The sequence below is a fragment of the Neovison vison genome, chromosome 13, assembly GCF_020171115.1.
Source record: "Neovison vison isolate M4711 chromosome 13, ASM_NN_V1, whole genome shotgun sequence".
Taxonomy (NCBI): domain Eukaryota; kingdom Metazoa; phylum Chordata; class Mammalia; order Carnivora; family Mustelidae; genus Neogale; species Neogale vison.
In genome coordinates, this window is record NC_058103.1 from 65,493,240 (window position 1) to 65,512,806 (window position 19,567).

Genomic DNA, 19,567 nt, shown 5'->3' on the forward strand with positions numbered 1-19,567 from the left:
ATTTTTCATCTTTATAGTCATATTTCATCCTTCATTGTATTTACCCTTATTTTTGTATATATATGTTTTTCTTTCTTTAAAAATCTTGGGAAGTAGTTTCTTCTAAGAGACCAAAATACACCACAAATCAAGTGAGTGGTTCTGTTCTATTCACCAGTCTAATATATATATATATATATATATATATAATTTTATTATATATAATATATAGATTTTTATTTATTTTTATATAATTTAATTAATTTATTTTAATTAATTAATTTATTTTAATTTATTCATTTTTAATTTATTTTCTTTTAACTTCTTTTTACCCGCTTTCTTCTCCCCAACATCTGGGGTCACTTCTGATTTGGTTAACGCACATTTTTCTGGGGTCTTTGCCACTCTTTTATTTTTTTATTCTCTTGTTCTTATATTCTTATTTAGATAAAATGACAAGGCAGAAAAACTCACCACACACACACAAAAAAGAATAAGAGGCAGTACCGAAAGCAAGGGACCCAATCAATAAAGACATTGGTAATATGTCAGATTTAGCGTTCAGAATGACAATTCTCAAGGTGCTAGCTGGGCTTGAAAAAGGCATGGAAGATGTTAGAAAAACCCTGTCTGGAGAAATAAAAGCCTTTCTGGAGAAATAAAAGAACTAAAATCTAACCAAGCTAAAATCAAAAAAGCTATTAATGAGGTGTAACAAAAAATGGAGGCTCTTACTGCTAGGATAAATGAGGCAGAAGAGAGAATTAGTGATATAGAAGACAAAATTATGGAGAATAAAGAAGCTGAGCAAAAGAGAGACAAACAACTACTGGACCATGAGGGGAGAATTTGAGAGATAAGTGATATCATAAGATGAAACAATATTAGAACAATTGGGATTCCAGAAGAAGAAGAAAGAGAGAGGGGGGCAGAAGGTATACTGGAGTGAATTATTGTGGAGAATTTCCCAATATGGCAAAGGGACCAAGCATCAAAATCCAGGAGGTGGAGAGAACCCCCTCAAAATCAGTACGAATAGGTCCACACCCCGTCATCTAATAGTAAAACTTACAAGTCTCAGTGACAAAGAGAAAATCCTGAAAGCAGCTTGGGACAAAAAGTCTGTAACATACAATGGTAAAAATATTAGATAGCAGCAGACTTATCCACAGAGACCTGGCAGGCCAGAAAGAACTGGCATGATATATTCAGAGCACTGAGAAAAATTTGCAGCCAAGAATACTATATCCAGCTAGGCTATCACTGAAAATAGGAGACACAAAAAGCTTCCAGGACAAACAAAAACTAAAAGAAGTTGCAAACGCCAAACCAGCTCTACAGGAAATACTGAAAGGGTCCTCTAAGCAAAGAGGGAGCCTCAAAGTAGTAGACCAGAAAGGAACAGAGACAATATACAGTAACAGTCACCTTATAGGCAATACAATGGCACTAAATTCATATCTCTCAATAGTTACTCTGAATGTTAATGGACTAAATTCCCCAATCAAAAGACAGAGAGTATCAGAATGGATAAAAAAACAAAACTGATCAATATGCTGTCTACAAGAAACTCATTTTAGACCCAAAGACACCTCCAGATTTAAAGTGAGGAGGTGGACGGGCGCCTGGGTGGCTCAGTGGATTAAGCCGCTGCCTTCGGCTCGGGTCATGATCTCAGGGTCCTGGGATCGAGGCCCGCATCGGGGGATAAATAAAATAAAATCTTTCAGATAAATAAAATAAAATCTTTAAAAAAAATAAAAAAAAAATAAAGTGAGGAGGTGGAAAACAATTTACTATGCTAATGGACATTAAAAGAAAGCTGGGGTGGCAATCCTCATATCAGATAAATTAGATTTTAAGCCAAAGACGATAATAAGAGATGATATAGGACACTATATCACACTCAAAGGGTGTGTCCAACAAGAAGATCTAACAATTTTAAATACCTATGCCCCTAACATGGGAACATCCAACTATATAAACCAATTAATAACAAAATTAAAGAAACACATTGACAATAACACAATAATAGTAGGGGACTTTAACATCCCTCTCACTGAAATGGACAGATCATCCAAGCAAAAGGTCAACAAGGAAAAAAGGCCTTAAATGACACACTGGAGCAGATGGACATCACAGATATATTCAGAGCATTCCATCCCAAAGCAACAGAATACACATTCTTCTCTAGTGCACATGGAATAGTCTCCAGAATAGATCACATCCTGCATCACAAATCAGGTCTCAACTGGTACCAAAAGATTGGGATCATTCCCTGCATACTTTTAGACCACAATGCTCTAAAGCTAGAACTCAATCACAAGAGGAATTTGGGAAGACCACATATACATGGAGGCTAAAGAGCATCCTACTAAAGAATGAATGGGTCAACCAGGAAAATTATGGAAACAAATGATGATGAAAGCACACTGTTCAAAATCTGTGGGATGCAGCAAAGGCAGTCCTGGGAGGAAAGTATACAGTGATACAAGCCTTTCTCAAGAAACAAGAAAGGTCTCAAGAACACAACCTAACCCTACACCTAAAGGAGCTGGAGAAAGAACAGGAAAGAAAGCCGAAACCCAGCAAGAGAAGAGAAATAATAAAGATCAGAGCAGAAACAAATGAAATAGAAACCAAAAAAACAATAGAACACATCAATCAAACTAGGAGCTGGTTCTTTGAAAGAATTAATGAGACTGATAAGCCCCTGGCCAGACTTACCAAAAAGAAAATAGGAAGGACCCAAATAAATAAAATCATGAATGAGAGAGGACAGATCACAACCAACACCAAAGAAATACAAACAATTATAAGAACATACTATAAGCAACTATATGCCAGCAAATTTGACTATCTGGAAGAAATGGATGCTTTCCTAGAGACACAAAAACTACCAAAACTGAACCAGGAAGAAATAGAAAATCTGAACAGACCCATAACCAGCAAGGAGATTGAAGCAGTCACCAAAAGTTTCCCAAAACAGGGCGCCTGGGTGGCTCAGTGGGTTAAGCCACTGCCTTCGGCTCAGGTCATGACCTCGGGGTCCTGGGATTGAGTCCCACATCAGGCTTTCTGCTCAGCGGGAAGCCTGCTTCCCTTCCTCTCTCTCTGTCTGCCATCCTTTCTATTTTTTTAAAAAAGATTTTTATTTATTTATTTGACAGACAGAGATCACAAGTAAGCAGAGAGGCAGGCAGAGAGAGAGAGGAGGAAGCAGGCTCCCTGCTGAGCAGAGAGCCCGATGTGGGGCTCGATCCCAGGACTCTGGGATCATGACCTGAGCCGAAGGCAGAGGATTTAACCCACTGAGCCACCCAGGCGCCCCACAGCATCCTTTTTTGATCGAAACTCTTCAAAGTATAGGGTACATACCTTAATATCATCAAAGCCATCTATGAAAAACCCACAGCAAATATCATTCTCAATGGAGGAAAAACAGAGCTTTTCTGCTAAGGCCAGGAACACAGCAGGGATGTCCATTATCACCATTGCTATTCAACATAGTACTAGAAGTCCTAGCCTCAGCAATCAGACAACAAAAAGAAATTAAAGGCACCCAAATCAGCAAAGAAGAAGTCAAACTATCACTCTTTGCAGATGATATGATACTTTATGTGGAAAACCCAAAAGATTCCACTCCAAATCTGCTAGAACTTGTACAGGAATTCAGTAAAGTGTCAGGATATAAAATCAATGCAAAGAAATCAGTTGCATTTCTACACACCAATAACAAGACAGAAGAAAGAGAAGTTTTGGAGTCAATCCCATTTACAATTGCACCCAAAACCATAAGGTACCTAGGAACAAACCTAACCAAAGAGGCAAAGAAACTATACTCAGAAAACTATAAAGTACTCATAAAGAAATTGAGGAAGACGCAAAGAAATGGAAAAACGTTTCATGCTCATGGATTGGAAGAACAAATATTGTGAAAATCTTTACGCTACCTAACGCAATCTATACGTTTAATGCAATCCCTATAAAAATACCATCCATTTTTTTCAAAGAAATGGAACAAATAATCTTAAAATTTATATAGAACCAGAAAAGACCTCGAATAGCCAGAGGAATGTTGAAAAAGAAAGCCAACATTAGTGGCATCACAATTCCAGACCTCAGGCTTTATTATAAAGCTGTCATCATCAAGACAGTATGGTACTGGCACAAAAACATAGATCAATGGAACAGAATAGAGAGCCCAGAAATAGACCCTCAACTCTATGGTTAATTAATCTTTGATAAAGCAGGAAAGAATGACCAATGGAAAAAAAGACAGTCTCTTCAACAAATGGTGCTGGGAAAATTGGACAGCCACATGCAGAAAAATGAAACTGGACCATTTCCTTATACCACACACAAAAATAGACTCAAAATGGATGAAGGACCTCAATGTGAGAAAGGAATCCATCAAAATCCTTGAGGAGAACACAGACAGCAACCTCTTTGACCTCAGCCACAGCAACGTCTTCCTAAGAATATCGCCAAAAGCAAGGGAAGCAAGGGCAAAAATGAACTGTTGGGATTTCATCAAGATCAACAGCTTTTGCATAGCAAAGTAAATAGTCAACAAAACCAAAAGACAACTGACAGAATGGGAGGAGATATTTGAAAATGACATATCAGATAAAAGACTAGTATCCAAAATCTACCAAGATTTATCAAGAACTTATCAAGCTCAACACCCAAAGAACAAATAATCCAATCTAGAAATGGGCAGAGGACATGAACAGACATTTCTGCAAAGAAGACATCCAGATGGCCAAAGACACATGAAAAAGTGCTCCACATCACTCAGCATCAGGGAAATACAAATCAAAACCACAATGAGATACCACCTCACACCAGTCAGAATGGCTAAAATTAACAAGTCAGGAAATGACAGATGCTGGCGAGGATGCAAAGAAAGGGGAACCCTCCTACGCTGTTGGTGGGAATGCAAGCTGGTGCAACTACTCTGGAAAACAGCATGGATGTACCTCAAAAAGTTGAAAATAGAGCTACCTTACGACCCAGCAATTGCATTACTGGGTATTTACCCTAAAGATACAAACACAGTGATCTGAAGGGGCACATGCACCCGAATGTTTATAGCAGCAATGTCCACAATAGCCAACCTATGGAAAGAACCTAGATGTCCATCAACAGATGAATGGATAAAGAAGATGTGATATATATGTACAATGGAATACTATGCAGCCATCAAAAGAAATGAAATCTTGCCATTTGCAATGATGTGGATGGAACTAGAGGGTATTATGCTGAGCAAAATAAGTCAGTCAGAGAAAGAAAATTATCACATGATCTCCCTGATATGAAGAATTTGAGAGGCAACGTGGGGGATTTGGGGGATAGGGAAGGAAAAAATGAAACAGGATGGGATTGGAAGGGAGACAAATTATGAGAGACTCAATCTCACAGAACAAACTGAGAGTTGCTGAGGGAAGGAGGGTAGGGAGAGGATGGTTGGGTTATGGACATTGGGGAGGGTATGTGCTATGGTGAGTGCTGTGAAGTGCGTAAACCTGGCGATCCACAGACCTGTACCCCTGGAACTAATCATACATTATATGTTATAAAAAATAAAAATTTAATTAAAAAAGTCTGTCTTACCATAAGAGAAGTATTTTAAATCTTGATCCAATATAAATGCATACTTATATATATGTACAACTGAGACCAAATCTTTATGAAATAACACTTTGTCTTCCTAAGAGCAATCTACCCTAATATTGTTTAAAACCTTTGGTTTTGGGGAGCCTGGGTAGCTCAGTCGGTTAAACATCTGCCTTCAACTCAGGCCGTGATCCTGGGGTCCTGGGATCAAGTCCCACATCAGGCTGCCTACTCAGAAAAGGGTTTGCTTCTCCCTCTTCCTCTGCTGTTGTGCGCTCGCTCTCTCTCTCTCTCTGTCATAAACAAACAAATAAATAAATAATCTTAAAATAAGAATTCTAAAACCTTTGGCTTCATCTCTCACTGTATTGGTTTCATGGCTTATTGGTGGGTCACAACCTGCTGTGTAACTCTGGCCATTGCAAATACTTCCTTAATGCTTTAACTCTCCTGGCTCCTGTCCTTTCTATTCATTTCTATCAAATTAAATATTTTTAAAGCTCTATTCTAATTAAGTCTATTTCCCAACCAACAATATTTATGGACTCCTCTAAAATTCTCAAGAAGCAAGTTCAAATCCTCAGCTGGTTGAAGCTCTACCAAACCTGGGCCTAGCAGAGCCACACCGAAACATGCAACTTCAACTATTGACAAACTGAACAATCTCGAACACAACTTGTGATCTCCTGATTCTTTTCAGACTAAATTCTGTCCCTATTCTAGTCCTCTGATAGGACTATGAAAATCCAACTCCATTCATTCATTCTGTGTATATTTAGTTGAGCAGCTATATGTTCTTGGCACAGAGGGAGGTCAGGGGTCCCTTAACTCAGAGCTTACAGCATGGCACTACAAATGCTGTAGTAAAAATGAAAGTACTGACAAATATGAAAACAGTTACAAAAAGGAAAATAGAGTGTTACTAGATCACACACTAGAACGAGTTCACCTGGTTAACAGGGACAGGGCAGTCTCTCAGAAAAAGAATGATTTAATCTAAGTAGCAAAGGATAAAAAGGAGCTACCAAGTGAAAAATGAGGGTAAAGGGCTTTCATGTGGAGAAACAGCATGCTTGAGGCCACAAAGAAAGAAACTTTGTGGGAATCTACAAGAAGAAAATGATCAGTCTCACTGACAGAGAATGCAAGGCAGAGTGGCCTGTGAGTTGGGGATAAAGACAACAACAGATTGTGGCTGGCATTATATACCAGGTCAAATGTCTATAAGATAACTATTTATTATATGTCTGCTATACACCAGGTAACTGAACATTTAAGAATAGTTAAGGCATGGGGCGCCGGGATGGCTCAGTGGGTTAAAGCCTCTGCCTTCAGCTGGGGTCATGATCCCAGGTCGTGGGATCAAGCCCCACATCAGGCTCTCTGCTCAGCAGGGGGCTGTTTCCTCCTCTCTCTCTCTCTGCCTGCCTCTCTGCCTACTTGTGATCTCTATCTGTCAAATAAATAAATAAAATCTTAAAAAAAAAAAAAGAATAGTTAAGGCATATTTTCTTGCCCTCCAGAACTCACTTCTTCTGTGGAGACTGACAGGTGAACCGTAGTGGAATAAGAGCCAAACCAGAAATATGTTCAAGTAGTTCAGAGAAAAGATTAACCTTTTTTGGGAGTTTGATAAAAACTTCCTAGAGAAAGTAATGCCTGCACAGGGATTTGAAACGTGAATCTGAGTTCCCAAGCTAACAATGGCCTATCAGGAAAGGGACTAGTATATGCAAAATAATGTGGACATGAAAAAAATCATGACTTTTCCATGAAAGCCCTACTTTAATAGCCCAAAGAAGAAAGTGTCTTGTGTTCTTCAGAATTCAGAATCCCTTCCCATAATAGAGCTAGTCTACAGGATGATAAGGTACTTGGCAAAAAAGGCTTCATTCGTCTTTTTTTTTCCAATTAATAAGGGACCTTATCACAGTATTTTCCTTATAGAAGGCACTCAGTAGGAGTAAATATATATATTTGTAAAATAAACTACTTACTGAATTAAAATTAACTAAGGGATCCTTATGTACAGAAGGAATAAGAGAGGAAATATACTTTAATACTTCAATATATTTATCGGGAGCTGGGAAGGAGACTGCCCAAGGAGTCAGGGCTGGATAGTGAAATCCCTGTAACTCTACAAGTTCAAATGGTAGAAGAGCTCCAAATCGAGGTACCTGGGCCTCCACTGTAGAAGAAGCAATAAAAATGGGTAAAAATGACATAAGGCAAGAAGTACCCACCGTTCAAAATGTGTAAGATTGAAAAAAATTTATTATTTAAAAAAAAAAAACAGTCTATCTATAAAAACTGAGATAATCCAGGATTTGGCAGAGCTGATATGATTTCAGGCACAGAACAAAGAATTTCACAGTTATCTCTTTTTCTCCTTCACCTATCCAAGCCTTGAGGGTTTTTTTTTTTTTCCTCAAGATTTTATGTATTTATTTGCGAGAGAGAGTGAGTGAAAGAGAGAGCACACGAGTGGGGGGAGGGGCAGAGGGAGAAGCAGACTCCCTTCTGAGAAGGGAGCCCTTTGTGGGGCTGGATTCCAGGGCCCTGGGGTCATGACCTGTGCTAAAGACAGATTCTTAACCAATTGAGCCACATAGGCACCCCAAGCCTTTAATTCTAAGAAATCATTTAAATCAACTTTAAAATGTTCTTGTAGATATTACTAAACTGTCCATACCAATGAATTTCAATGACATCACTGTTTCCATGGTAACTAATGCACTTCAAAAGGGGCAAAAACAGAAAGCAAGACTAAAAACCAGGAAAAAAATGAAGTGGTATAAACAAAGCATGATATTACTCCTTTGCATTTATGGCACACTTTCTAATTTAAATGCTCTGCCATTACTTAAACTCCAAGGCTCTTAAATGCCAGAAAGATCTCAGAAATAATCAAATCAACATCGCACTCACAGCCAGGATTCCCTTTACAATGCACCATGGTTGTCCAATTGTTTACAGAACTCATTGCTGGAAAGTTCTCTAATTCACTTGCAAAGATTACTGAGCACCTATCTTGTTCTGCAGGTTCAAGAGATGATTAAGATATTCTACCTCCTTTTAAAATTTTTGCTATTTAGAAATAATTGAAACATAGGGGTGAAAAAAAAGAGGGTTATAATAAAGATACAGGACAATGTTAAAGAGCCAACTTGGAAGGATCATGCATTTCTGATGACTTTCACTTGTATTCCACGTCAGCCCCACACACCCATAACCAACCACACCCTGGGCTTTGTCATGACCCAGAAACATTCCAATTCTGCAAACTTAAATCCCAATATTAACTTTCTGTTTACAAACAGCTCTTTCATTCCCTAATACTGCACTAGTCTATGAGCTTTATGCAGCCCAAGATCCTTCACGTGAAATATTTCCTCGCTGTATTTCCTTGCTGATATCTTTAACTTTCATTTTCAGTGACACCCACCTAGCAACAGCCTAATATGAATGTAGTGACCATCACCCTTCCCCATTGTTATGTTCCACAGGAGCCTCTGTCTCACCCTTTGTCCCTTTATCCTTGAGTGTAGAGGAAAATCGGTTAGAACAATTATGAGATTGTTTGCCTCTTTACTTACGGGGCCATAAGTATCAGGTGCTGTGGATAAGTGAAAATAACCTAAAGACTTAAAGGTACATGTGCTGAATTTGCCAACTATGGTCATTAGACCCCCAACTAGTAAAGTGCATGTAAAACCTGCCCCACAGTCATAGTCACATCAAGTGACAACACTGGCTGAAATAGTCTCTTGGTGTACAAAATAATAATTTACAGAGTAAAGAATAAAAAGTGCTGGTTTCTGCCTTTTAAAAAAATATTTACTTATTTATTTGGCCGACAGAGATTACAAGTAGGCAGAGAGGCAGAGAGAGAGGAGGAAGCAGGCTACCCGCTGCACAGAGAGCCCGATGCAGGGCTCGATCCCAGGACCCTGAGACCATGACCTGAGCTGAAGACAGAGGCCCCAACCCACTGAGCCACCCAGGCACCCCTGGTTTCTGCTTTTAAAAAACTTTTCCCCCAAGAATTTCATAATGCTTTTAAGTAAACGACATACGCCTCTATCCTCATCTTACAGAATGAGAAATTAAGCATTCACTGATATGCTGATAGGATTACTATCGCCCTTGGAGTGGCAATAACAGACCATTGGCCCTGTTACATAATTTCTGCTAGAAAGAAGGATTATGTATCACTTGCTCTCCTAATTTTTGGCAGATAGCTCTCTAGCTTTTTGCTGACTTATATTTTAAAATCCAATATAAATATTCTTATTTAGTTATTTGGGTAGGTAATACTTGCACCTGGTTTATCTTGGAGGGCATAATAGGAAGTCACATTGCTCAAACTATGTGTTTGAGACATTTTTCTTTGGTGCTCATTTGGTTACCATTGCTTTAAAAAAATTTCCGAGCTAAAATTCACAACAGAGAATACAATGGGGGTTTTATCACTCATTTATCCAAATATAAAGACTGGACTTTAATACTTTCTGATCACGGAAATACTCTCAGATTATCCTTATCGGGCTCATCAATTTTCCTAGGACAATACTCTCAGATTATCGTTATCGGGCTCTTCAATTTTCCTAAGACTTCAATTTCCCAGTGCAAAGCTCCATGGAGTGTTAATGCCTACAGCTCTGCACTAACCGGCAAGGAGAAGAGATGCCTGTCAAAGAGGATCATCTCAACTCCACTACTCTACTGTTTTACACTTCTCAGATGCTCCCCTGAGAGAAAAACATTTATGAGAGTCCATTCATGCTAGTGCATCACTGGATCTCATACCATTTCAGTTTCATTGAAGAATTCAATGAAAGTTACAAATTCTCTCCATACCAAAACAAACTCAAAGTGAACATATCATTTGGGGACGGGGAAAAGGAGGAGGGAGAAAGAATCATGAGACCCCTGAAGCTAATTCATGGCTGAAGTCTAAAAAACTCTGCTCTATAAGCTCTAAAATCTATTCCTGAATTAAACTAGGCCACTAGATAGTCCTATAGATGGAGGCATCACATTGGCTTTGTACAAAAATGCTTGTTCTAAACCATACTCTGACGTAAGTCCACTTGCTTTTGCTGATGCACACTAGGAGGAAGAAACCTCTATTTATGGTTAAAAAAAAAAGGTAATGAGAGTGTGTTTATCATATAAAGGGTTACTTTATTCAGAGAACCTAGGAGAGATTTATGCCTCTCTGGTCTCAGTTCTTGCAGTGCTCTGTCCAACCTTATGGAAATGGGCAGTTTTATAAAGGCCCTACATGATTGCTAGAAAATTCATGGATTACTTCTAGCATGTATTTAAGTCCCTTAATGGCCTGCAGTTTGTTTACAGATTCACTTCTGATTCTGATTTTAATTGTGTTTTGTCTTAATACTATTACATTTTTATTTTGTCATATTGTATAGAAAATCCTTAGATGTTTTTTAGAAGGTGGTGAGCTATGAATGAGTTATGAATGAGACAGATGGAAAAAAATCACCGTTTTCACCTGTCCTCCTAGCAGTGCCTTATTCAAGTATCTCCTTCTAAACACTGATGTGGGGGTGTTTTTGTCAATAATATCTGCAAGTATCTGGAGAGGTAGTACTTGGTCACAAAACTCATACCGGAAAGATGTTTCAGAATTCTTCTAAAAATATTTTAATGCAATTAGAATTTTTCTTGATTAATATAAATATATACATGTTTGCACCTATATGCATGTTGTTAAAGTAACCATAAAGATGAAGTAGGGTTTTCTACAGATTTCTGCAAGAACTAAATTAAAATTTGGACTGTATTTCTCAATGACTTGCTTCTTCAGTTAGAGTGTTTCATATAATAACAATGAAGCTGTAAATGCTTACAGGCACATGGACTTTTCGAAACATCTCAGCACCCTTGCGTGCATCCATCAGTGCAACGTCCTGGGGTGTGGAGACAATCACAGCACCTAGCCAAGAGAAAAAAAAAAAAAAGAAAGTAAAATGATGCCATCATTTAATTCTTTATGGAAAGATTACTTCCATAATTATATTGCTTACATGCTAAAAGAGTACTACATTAACTAGGTAATTTGTATACAGTTTAGACACATGAATGGGAAAGATGAGGAAATGTCTACCTTGCTCTTGCCAATTTTTCACTCCTCACTTCTAAAATAATAACTGACTGATCAATGATTCAAGATCACAGATATATCATCAGAACTTTCTTCCAGACAATATGCTAGTTAGAAGATGCACAAGACAGGCACTACTTTCAAGAAGCTAATAATCTATTTGGAAAATCCAAAAATTAAGGATCACAACACAATGTGCTAAGCAATGTAACAGAAGTATAAGTATGCCTCCTTGATACTCTGGAGTTAAAAAGGAGAAATAAAGGTAAAGAGAAGTAATTCATTCTATGGGTCAGAAAGGCAAAGATGATAATGCATGGGATGAAAAAGGAGAGAGGAAAGGTTTCAGAGAGAAGTGATTCCTGAGCTGAGTCCTGAAAGTTTGTATTAAAGAAACTCACTAGTGAAGAAGGCCCTATGGAGAATAGTTTGGTGGGTAAAACTAGAAGTTGTGGTAGAAACTGAGATGCAAAACAGAGGTGGCCTCGATGAAAGTAGTACCAAAAGTAAGTGGAAATCAAGGCTTTCCTAGGTTTCTACTATGATCCTGCAGAAACCAGATGGTTCTATCATAGTGTTTTGAGAGAAAGTGCTGTGTAAACTTTTAAGTAGAAACACCAGAGGGGAGGTTATGATTTGTAGTTTGTGATTTCTTAAATTTTGTGGGTTCTTCTAGATGATAACCTGAAAAATAATTAACATAAACATATCCTACATGATCTGGAAGACCATATCTTCTAAATAAATATACATTGACATGACATTTCAGAGCTCCAAACCATGAAATTGGTACCAAGTGATAGTAGTTCATCACAACTTATGAAAAGATAGGTAGTATCAACAATAAATAAGGGACTATATCAAATGAAGATCATAAGATACTACAAAGTATTGCTGAAGGGATATTTTGAAGTCAAAACAAAGACAAGTAGCAGGGGAACCAAGTTAGCACAAAGCACACTGCAGTACAAGCTTGCCAAACAAAAAATGTGTGCTATAAGAGTTAGCTACAAATTCATCTTGCAATCAGTATTTTCCTTTCAGCCAAAACACACTCCAACTTTAATATTAATGTCATTAATTTTAATTTTATTGATTTTTTAAAGTTTTGCTCTTTTTACTCTAATGTTTTTAGTTTTTAAAAAATTATTTAAGAACTATAAATTTAAGAAATTTACATTTACACATAGTTAAGTAGTCTTATGATAAAAATAAGTCAATACGGGATATGGAACAAATTATTTTTCCCTCAGAAGGAGGGCCTATTCATTACTCAAGTTTGAGAAACACTACCTTTGGAATTCCAACAGAATCAGAATTCCAATTTTTATTCCATAGCCAACTTCCTCTGTCACTAAGGTAATTACCTTAATCTCTCTGAGATTGGTATTACCATGCCATTTTGTAGATGAGGAAACTAAATTTCAGAGAAATAATTAAATGAAACTAATATACCTAAGATGCCTGACATGATGCCTAGACACAGGATAAACATTCAGTCAATAAAAGGTAGCTGATGTTCTTGTCGCTCATATAATCACCATTATTATCTTTATTACTGTTATTAATAAAATATCTTAGAAGTTGCTGGGAAGGTCATTTCTATACGTACCATCAGGCAGCTCATTCTACTTTTCAAACTGTTCCATGGGTCACTACAGCCTTCTATTTTTATTTGCTCTGCCCAAGGAACCAAAAACTAGTCAACCGTTCTCTTTCCTGTCTTTCAAAGATTGATGGAAGTCACATCTCTGTAAAAACTATACTCAACTCTACTTCACAGATCCAATATACATCGACAATTTGTCACCTTCTAGGTTCTTTTATCAATCTATTTAAACTGTTTTTTCATATCCAGGCATTTGGAAGGAATCGGATTCCAGTACTGCCCCCATCCAACTGTGTGAATGACCTTTGGCAAGTAACCCAGACTCACTCCAGGACTCAGTTTCCTTAGCTATAACATTAATGCAAGGACTAGATAGTCTCCAAGGTCTCAGCTAGCTCTGATTATATGCTTTAGCACTGAATCTTAACTATAGTTTCTAAAGCCACTCCTGTTCATCCTGACTGTTCAGTGAACCTATTTAAGTGAATGTGAAATACTATCCTACTCCAAGAATAATGAGCTCTCAATCGCAGAGCTACTCTCTTCACGTAAATAAATCCTCCTTGGCTATTTCCACCAAATTCTGTCTTAATTACATACCCGTACACAGGGAGTTTTCTATCGCATTAGCCCTAAAAAGCACTTTTAGCTTTCACAGGATATACTCATTTTATTATTCTAAATTACCTTTGTCTACTATTTGTATTACCACTGTATAATATAATTTCATGGACAGTTATGATTTTTCTCATTTTTTAATCAAACAAAACTGCTATAATGCCATGTACAAAATAGGCACTTAACAAAAAATAGGTGATTTAAATAATTTTCTTTTATTTTCAAATCATCTATCCTGGACTACTGCTGCATGAACTCTTAGTGGGTAACTCCTTGAACTAGGAGTTAAGAGCTCTGGATTCTGGCTCTGTTTACTATGTCTTTGTAACTATACAACCTTGAATAGTTCACTAAATCTCAATACATCTCAATGAACTCTTCTATAAAATCCTATTTAACTTAAAGAGATATCCCATTTAAAAAAAAAGAATGTGAAAGTGTTATAAAAATATTTGGTGACATTATTTTGATAGCTATAAGATCCTAGAGAGAAGGACTGAAGTGCCTTGGTTTTTCTCTGTACTTAACCCTAAGACAATATCACAAGTAAGCATCCAAAACATTTGAGTTTCTCTGTAATCTAAATAGCACCATTCATACACCAATTAGTAACAACTTTTTAAAAAAAGATTTTATTTATTTATTTGACAAAGACAGACTGTGAGAGAGGGAATACAAGCAGGGGGAGTGGAAGAAGCAGGCTTCTGCCAATCAGGGAGCCCAATGTGGGGCTCAATCCCACGACCCTGGGATCATGAGCTGAGCTGAAGGCTTAATTTAACCAACTGAGCCACCCCGGTGCACCTAGTAACAACTTTTTGACAAGGACAATGAACATCTTCTATGTCTCATCAAATACTTACAAGATGTAAACATTCCATTAGAACAACCAGCCACATATATAAAAGATTTGGGGGGGGGGTGCCTGGGTGCTTCAGTTGGTTAAGCATCTGCCTTTGACTCAGGTCATGATCCCAGGGTCCTGGAATTGAGCCTCACTCCAGGCCCCTTGCTCATTGGGGAGCCTGCTTCTCCCTCTCCCTCTGCCCACTCCCCTTCATGCTCGTATGTAGGTGCTCTCTCTCACTCTCAAATAAATAAAATCTGTATAAGAGTTCTTTTGCTGAAGTACATGTTCTTAAATAATTAAGTTCTTAATCACAATGTAATCAGTCTTTAGGATTATTCGGAGAAAAAATTTCTAGCCTTCTTTGAAGAATACAAAAACAACTGGCTCATGCAAAAATCACTATTTCTTTTGTTGTATCAATTTTTATTTTATTTTATTTTTAATATTTTATTTATTTGTCAGAGAGAGAGGGCACGCAAGCTCAAACGGGGGAGTGGCACACAGAGGGAGAAGCAGGCTCTCCACTTAGCAAGGAGCCTGATGTGGGACTCGAACCCAGGACCCGAGATCATAACCTGAGCCAAAGGCAGATGCTTAACAGACTGAGCCACCCAGGCATGCCTAACGTACCAAATTTTAATACATCATATAAGTAACCATTTCAGATAGCCCTACAATGACTTTTAAAATGTAGAAGGAAATAAAGCAAGCAACAAACAAAACCTATGTTAAAATTAAATTTAATCGTTACTCATCAATCTGTGTCTTACAACCTAGATTTTTAAATTTTCAAGGAATTATATCAATTTTTTTCTTGTTACCATATCTCATTTCTTAAAGTATGGTCTCTAAATCTGTTATTATATTTTATCTTTATGATTCTTGGCTGTCTAACTCATAAATTTCCATTTTTATCAGGGCATGAACCAATATGAACTAATCCAAATTTTTCCCCTTTAATACCATCACTGATGATGTCACTTCAGTTTTCTGATGGGAGGGTTAGTTGGGAAACTTGTGCTCTCTTTACTGACAACAAGGAATGTTAGTAGTAACAAAGAGAAGGCTCAGTTTGCAATAAATGGAAGTATCTTCTGGGGGTAAAACACAGTATCATAAAAACCCCTATCTCAAGAATCCCAGGGAGAATTTTCTAACCATTTTCTAGAGTAACTGTCTAAGTCCAAGCAATTAAATAATATTTTTAAATGTTATCTTCCAAGTTGTAATCTTTTTAAAAGGTCCAACTAACATTTACTATAAAAGATTATCTCGCAGATTCTGGCAAATATCTAAACATCCTAAACAATAATTATTCAGAGTATTGTTTTAATTGCTAATTATCTTGACTATTAAGAAGAAAATTTGTAACTGTATATCTGAATTTGGGTCAGAGTTCAGAGTAGTGAAATATTTGAAATTGATTATTCCAGATGTTGAGCTGATCATAATGATACCAGTGTGGAACTACTCAACTATGCCATTTTAAGTCTCAGGGTATAAATTATATCTAATTCCCATGCTTGATTGAGAACTTCAGTGTTGGAACCCAATATGTGCAACAAAAACTGCTCATAATTATACCTAGATGAGTAACTACATACTTTACAACTTTTGAGTATATCAATATAAAGTCAATTAAGACTTAAAGAATAAATTAACTGCTATTGTTTGTTTGTTTGTTTGTTTGATTTGTTTTTTTAAGTAGGCTCCATGCCCAGCACAGGGCTCAGTGTGGGGATCGAACTCATGACCTAGGCTGAAATCAAAAGTGGGACATTTAAACCACCCAGGAGGCCCAAATTAACTATTCTTAATGTTCACAGAACTCTAATATTTAGTGGGGCTGATTCTCTTAGATACTTGCAGTAAAATAACCATTCAACTTCTGTTAGTCTAACATAAATAATACCAAATATATCATTGTTTATTAACTATAAAGTAGATTAGCTTTGGCATTTTTTAGCTCCTCCTTTCTCCTCTGTAGCCCCCAAATTCCTTAATTATAAAAATTATTTGCTGTAAGATCAAAGAAAGTCCACTAATACTAGATGTAATCAAATTAAACATGATTAAAAAGGTAAATCTATCCAAAATGTACCCACAGACTGTGTTTCAACAGGAAATATAAATAATTCTTTCATGAATCAGTTTTGGACTCTCTAGTCCATTCCAATAGAGAACTGACTATAGTCACAAAGGGGATATGTTTTACTAATCTGAAGATCAATCATTATTTTGCTCACTTTAGAAATGAATTATGGCACAGGAAGTTTGTAAATGGCTGCCAAAAAGAATTATAAAAACACTGTAATTAGTGGAAACCACAGTATTTCAAAATTACTCGTGAGAGAGAGTGTGCTCTTCAGAACTTTAATAAGAATTCAAGTTTGTCAAAGGAATCTAGATGTGTATCTGCCACTTAGGGACAAAGACTGACTCTTCAATAACAGAGTTAACAGGTAATGGGCTTCCAATCACCTCATCTTAATGGTTAATAAAGAATTCACCAGGGCTATCCAGACTGCTGGTCACTAAGGAACCATTTGGGACAAGTGAGACTTTCAGAGATTTTAAAGAGCTTGGGCTGGAAACAAACAGCTCATACTCTTCACTCATGCTCTCTTGCTCTTTTATTCTTTTCTTCCCCTCACTTTTGATGTTTCCAGTAAAGTTAAGATAAAACCCTCGCTTCTTTCCAGTCTTGACTCCATCCTTAATCGGATCAGTAAACACCTTGGGGAACCTACTTGTTGTATACCTATGTCTCTACAACAGAAAGAAAGCTCTTTTGCTCTTCCATGATAGTCTGTTCATATTGTACTCTTAGATTTAATATTTTACATTTCAAATTCTGTTAGATGCACGTATAGCTCAGTCTGCCCATGCTCACAGTGAGCCACCACCAAAGGCTGTTTGTTTAATAATGAATCACATTCCTTTTATACATATTCTTTCTCTAATATAAACTCTAGAGAGGAGAATTACTACTCCCTGATTACCCTAACTTTATTTAAGCAGGTATGTCTCAGGAAATAGAGACTGAGACTTAATATGGAAAAGCTTTGTTCCATTTTCAAATACCATCATACTTGAGACATAAAAACAATCTTCAGAGCTAAGCTTCAGATTCTAATCAAATTTCTAAAATGTATGATCAAGTGCAAAAACATTTAAGTGATGGATTGTAGAACTTGTATTTTTTCTATATACAAATAGTTAATGAATTTAAAAGTAGCTTTTAATATGACCCTGACTAACTATCGGTCATTTTACTATTCATTGAACTTTAAAACATTAAGGAATTTAAGCTGTAAGTTATATATCATGAAGGAAGTACCCAGAAATTCTTAAACAATGAAACTGAATGAACTACCTCAGAAGCTTCCCAACCAAACACAAGCTAAATGATTCAGGAATTCAAATGTCAGATCAGTTGGTCAAGACAAAGTGATTCTGAAAACCAATTATATAAGAATCATTTGAGGAAAGTTTTAAAATCCTGGGTCTTTCCATGTCATAGTTCAGAATTTGTTAATTCTCAGACTATTTCTTTGAACTATTAAGTGATATGTTAGAACTTCCACCTATAAAATATGTTAATGTAAATACAAAGCCCCCAAAAGCTTATTTCTTTAAAATTTAGATTGAAAATACTGTTATTCATTAACCAATGACATCATATTTAATTTTATAATTTGATTCCTAATGTAACAAAGACTGAGGTTCCAGACTGAATAACAGAAATCCCCTAAACAATAAAACCCTGGAATAGTTTCTATTCTTTAACACCTGGCTACAATTTGTGTAACAAAAGGACATATTTATTTTGAAAAGAATTCTTATAATTTGATAAATAAAACAATAATTCTCTCCTCTATCATGTAACTCTTGACAAATATCCATTCATTTTAACTCTGCCCATTATTTGCATGGAAATACAGTACACATGGAAGAAGTCCAAAATTGACTGTCTCCTTCAAAGTTCCATTCTGCAAATTGAAAACATAAATGAAGATTTAATATCTTTGAATAGGAATAGCTATGACCTAAGTTTTCTACATTTGAAGTATCAGCATGTTTCTAGCTTTACAGTTTGAGGTCATTATAAAATGTAATTTTATATTGTTTATATTAAATGGTAAGGGAAACAAAGCACTAAAATCCAAAATAGCCAAACATTTTTCTTTCAGTTTAATAGTTTTTCAAAAGATCAGGACTGGATCTTAAAAGAATTACTCTTTTAAATTTCAAAACAATTCTAAGAAGGAAAAGAAATAGCTATACAAGAAAAAATTAAAAAGATTTCATTTAGATTATCTAAGTGAAACCACTGTGCTCCTTTTGCTCTGAGAGAGTAAACACCAAATAACAAGGAAACTATTTCAAGTGATGGCCTAAGGTAATTCACTTACACAACAATAGTAACAATAAGCTTCTGATCCTCCCAAACCCAACAGGTTTTCATATTATCAAAACAACTGTCCAAATTAGTAATCAAAGAGTGTTACCTGAAGAGATTACTGATTAGGCCAAACTACTGGTGGAGGCAAAAACTCTAGTGTGGACTTGTACAGCTTTTTCTCATGTATCTCTGATGAACGAATTGGAGTTCCGTTACTGTAGCAATAAGCCCAATGCCTTTCACAAGCAATAAATGCCTTTCATTTTAAACAATGACTGAAATATTAAGGTGCCTTAATTTAAAATTCCTACCTCATCTTGTTTAAATGAATGAGAGGCAGAAAGGCCTCTGGCTTTC

General features: G+C 36.5%; 1 protein-coding gene across 3 annotated transcripts in view; it reads right to left on the reverse strand.

Moving 5' to 3' along the window:
• NUBPL (nucleotide binding protein like) overlaps nt 1-19,567 on the reverse strand; it is a 214,434-nt gene that overhangs the window by 20,305 nt on the left and 174,562 nt on the right. For all 3 annotated transcript variants that reach the window (XM_044229761.1, XM_044229762.1, XM_044229763.1), the window contains one exon: nt 11,475-11,560. In XM_044229761.1, the coding sequence (XP_044085696.1) occupies nt 11,475-11,560 (86 nt within the window). The remainder of the gene's footprint in view (nt 1-11,474; nt 11,561-19,567) is intronic.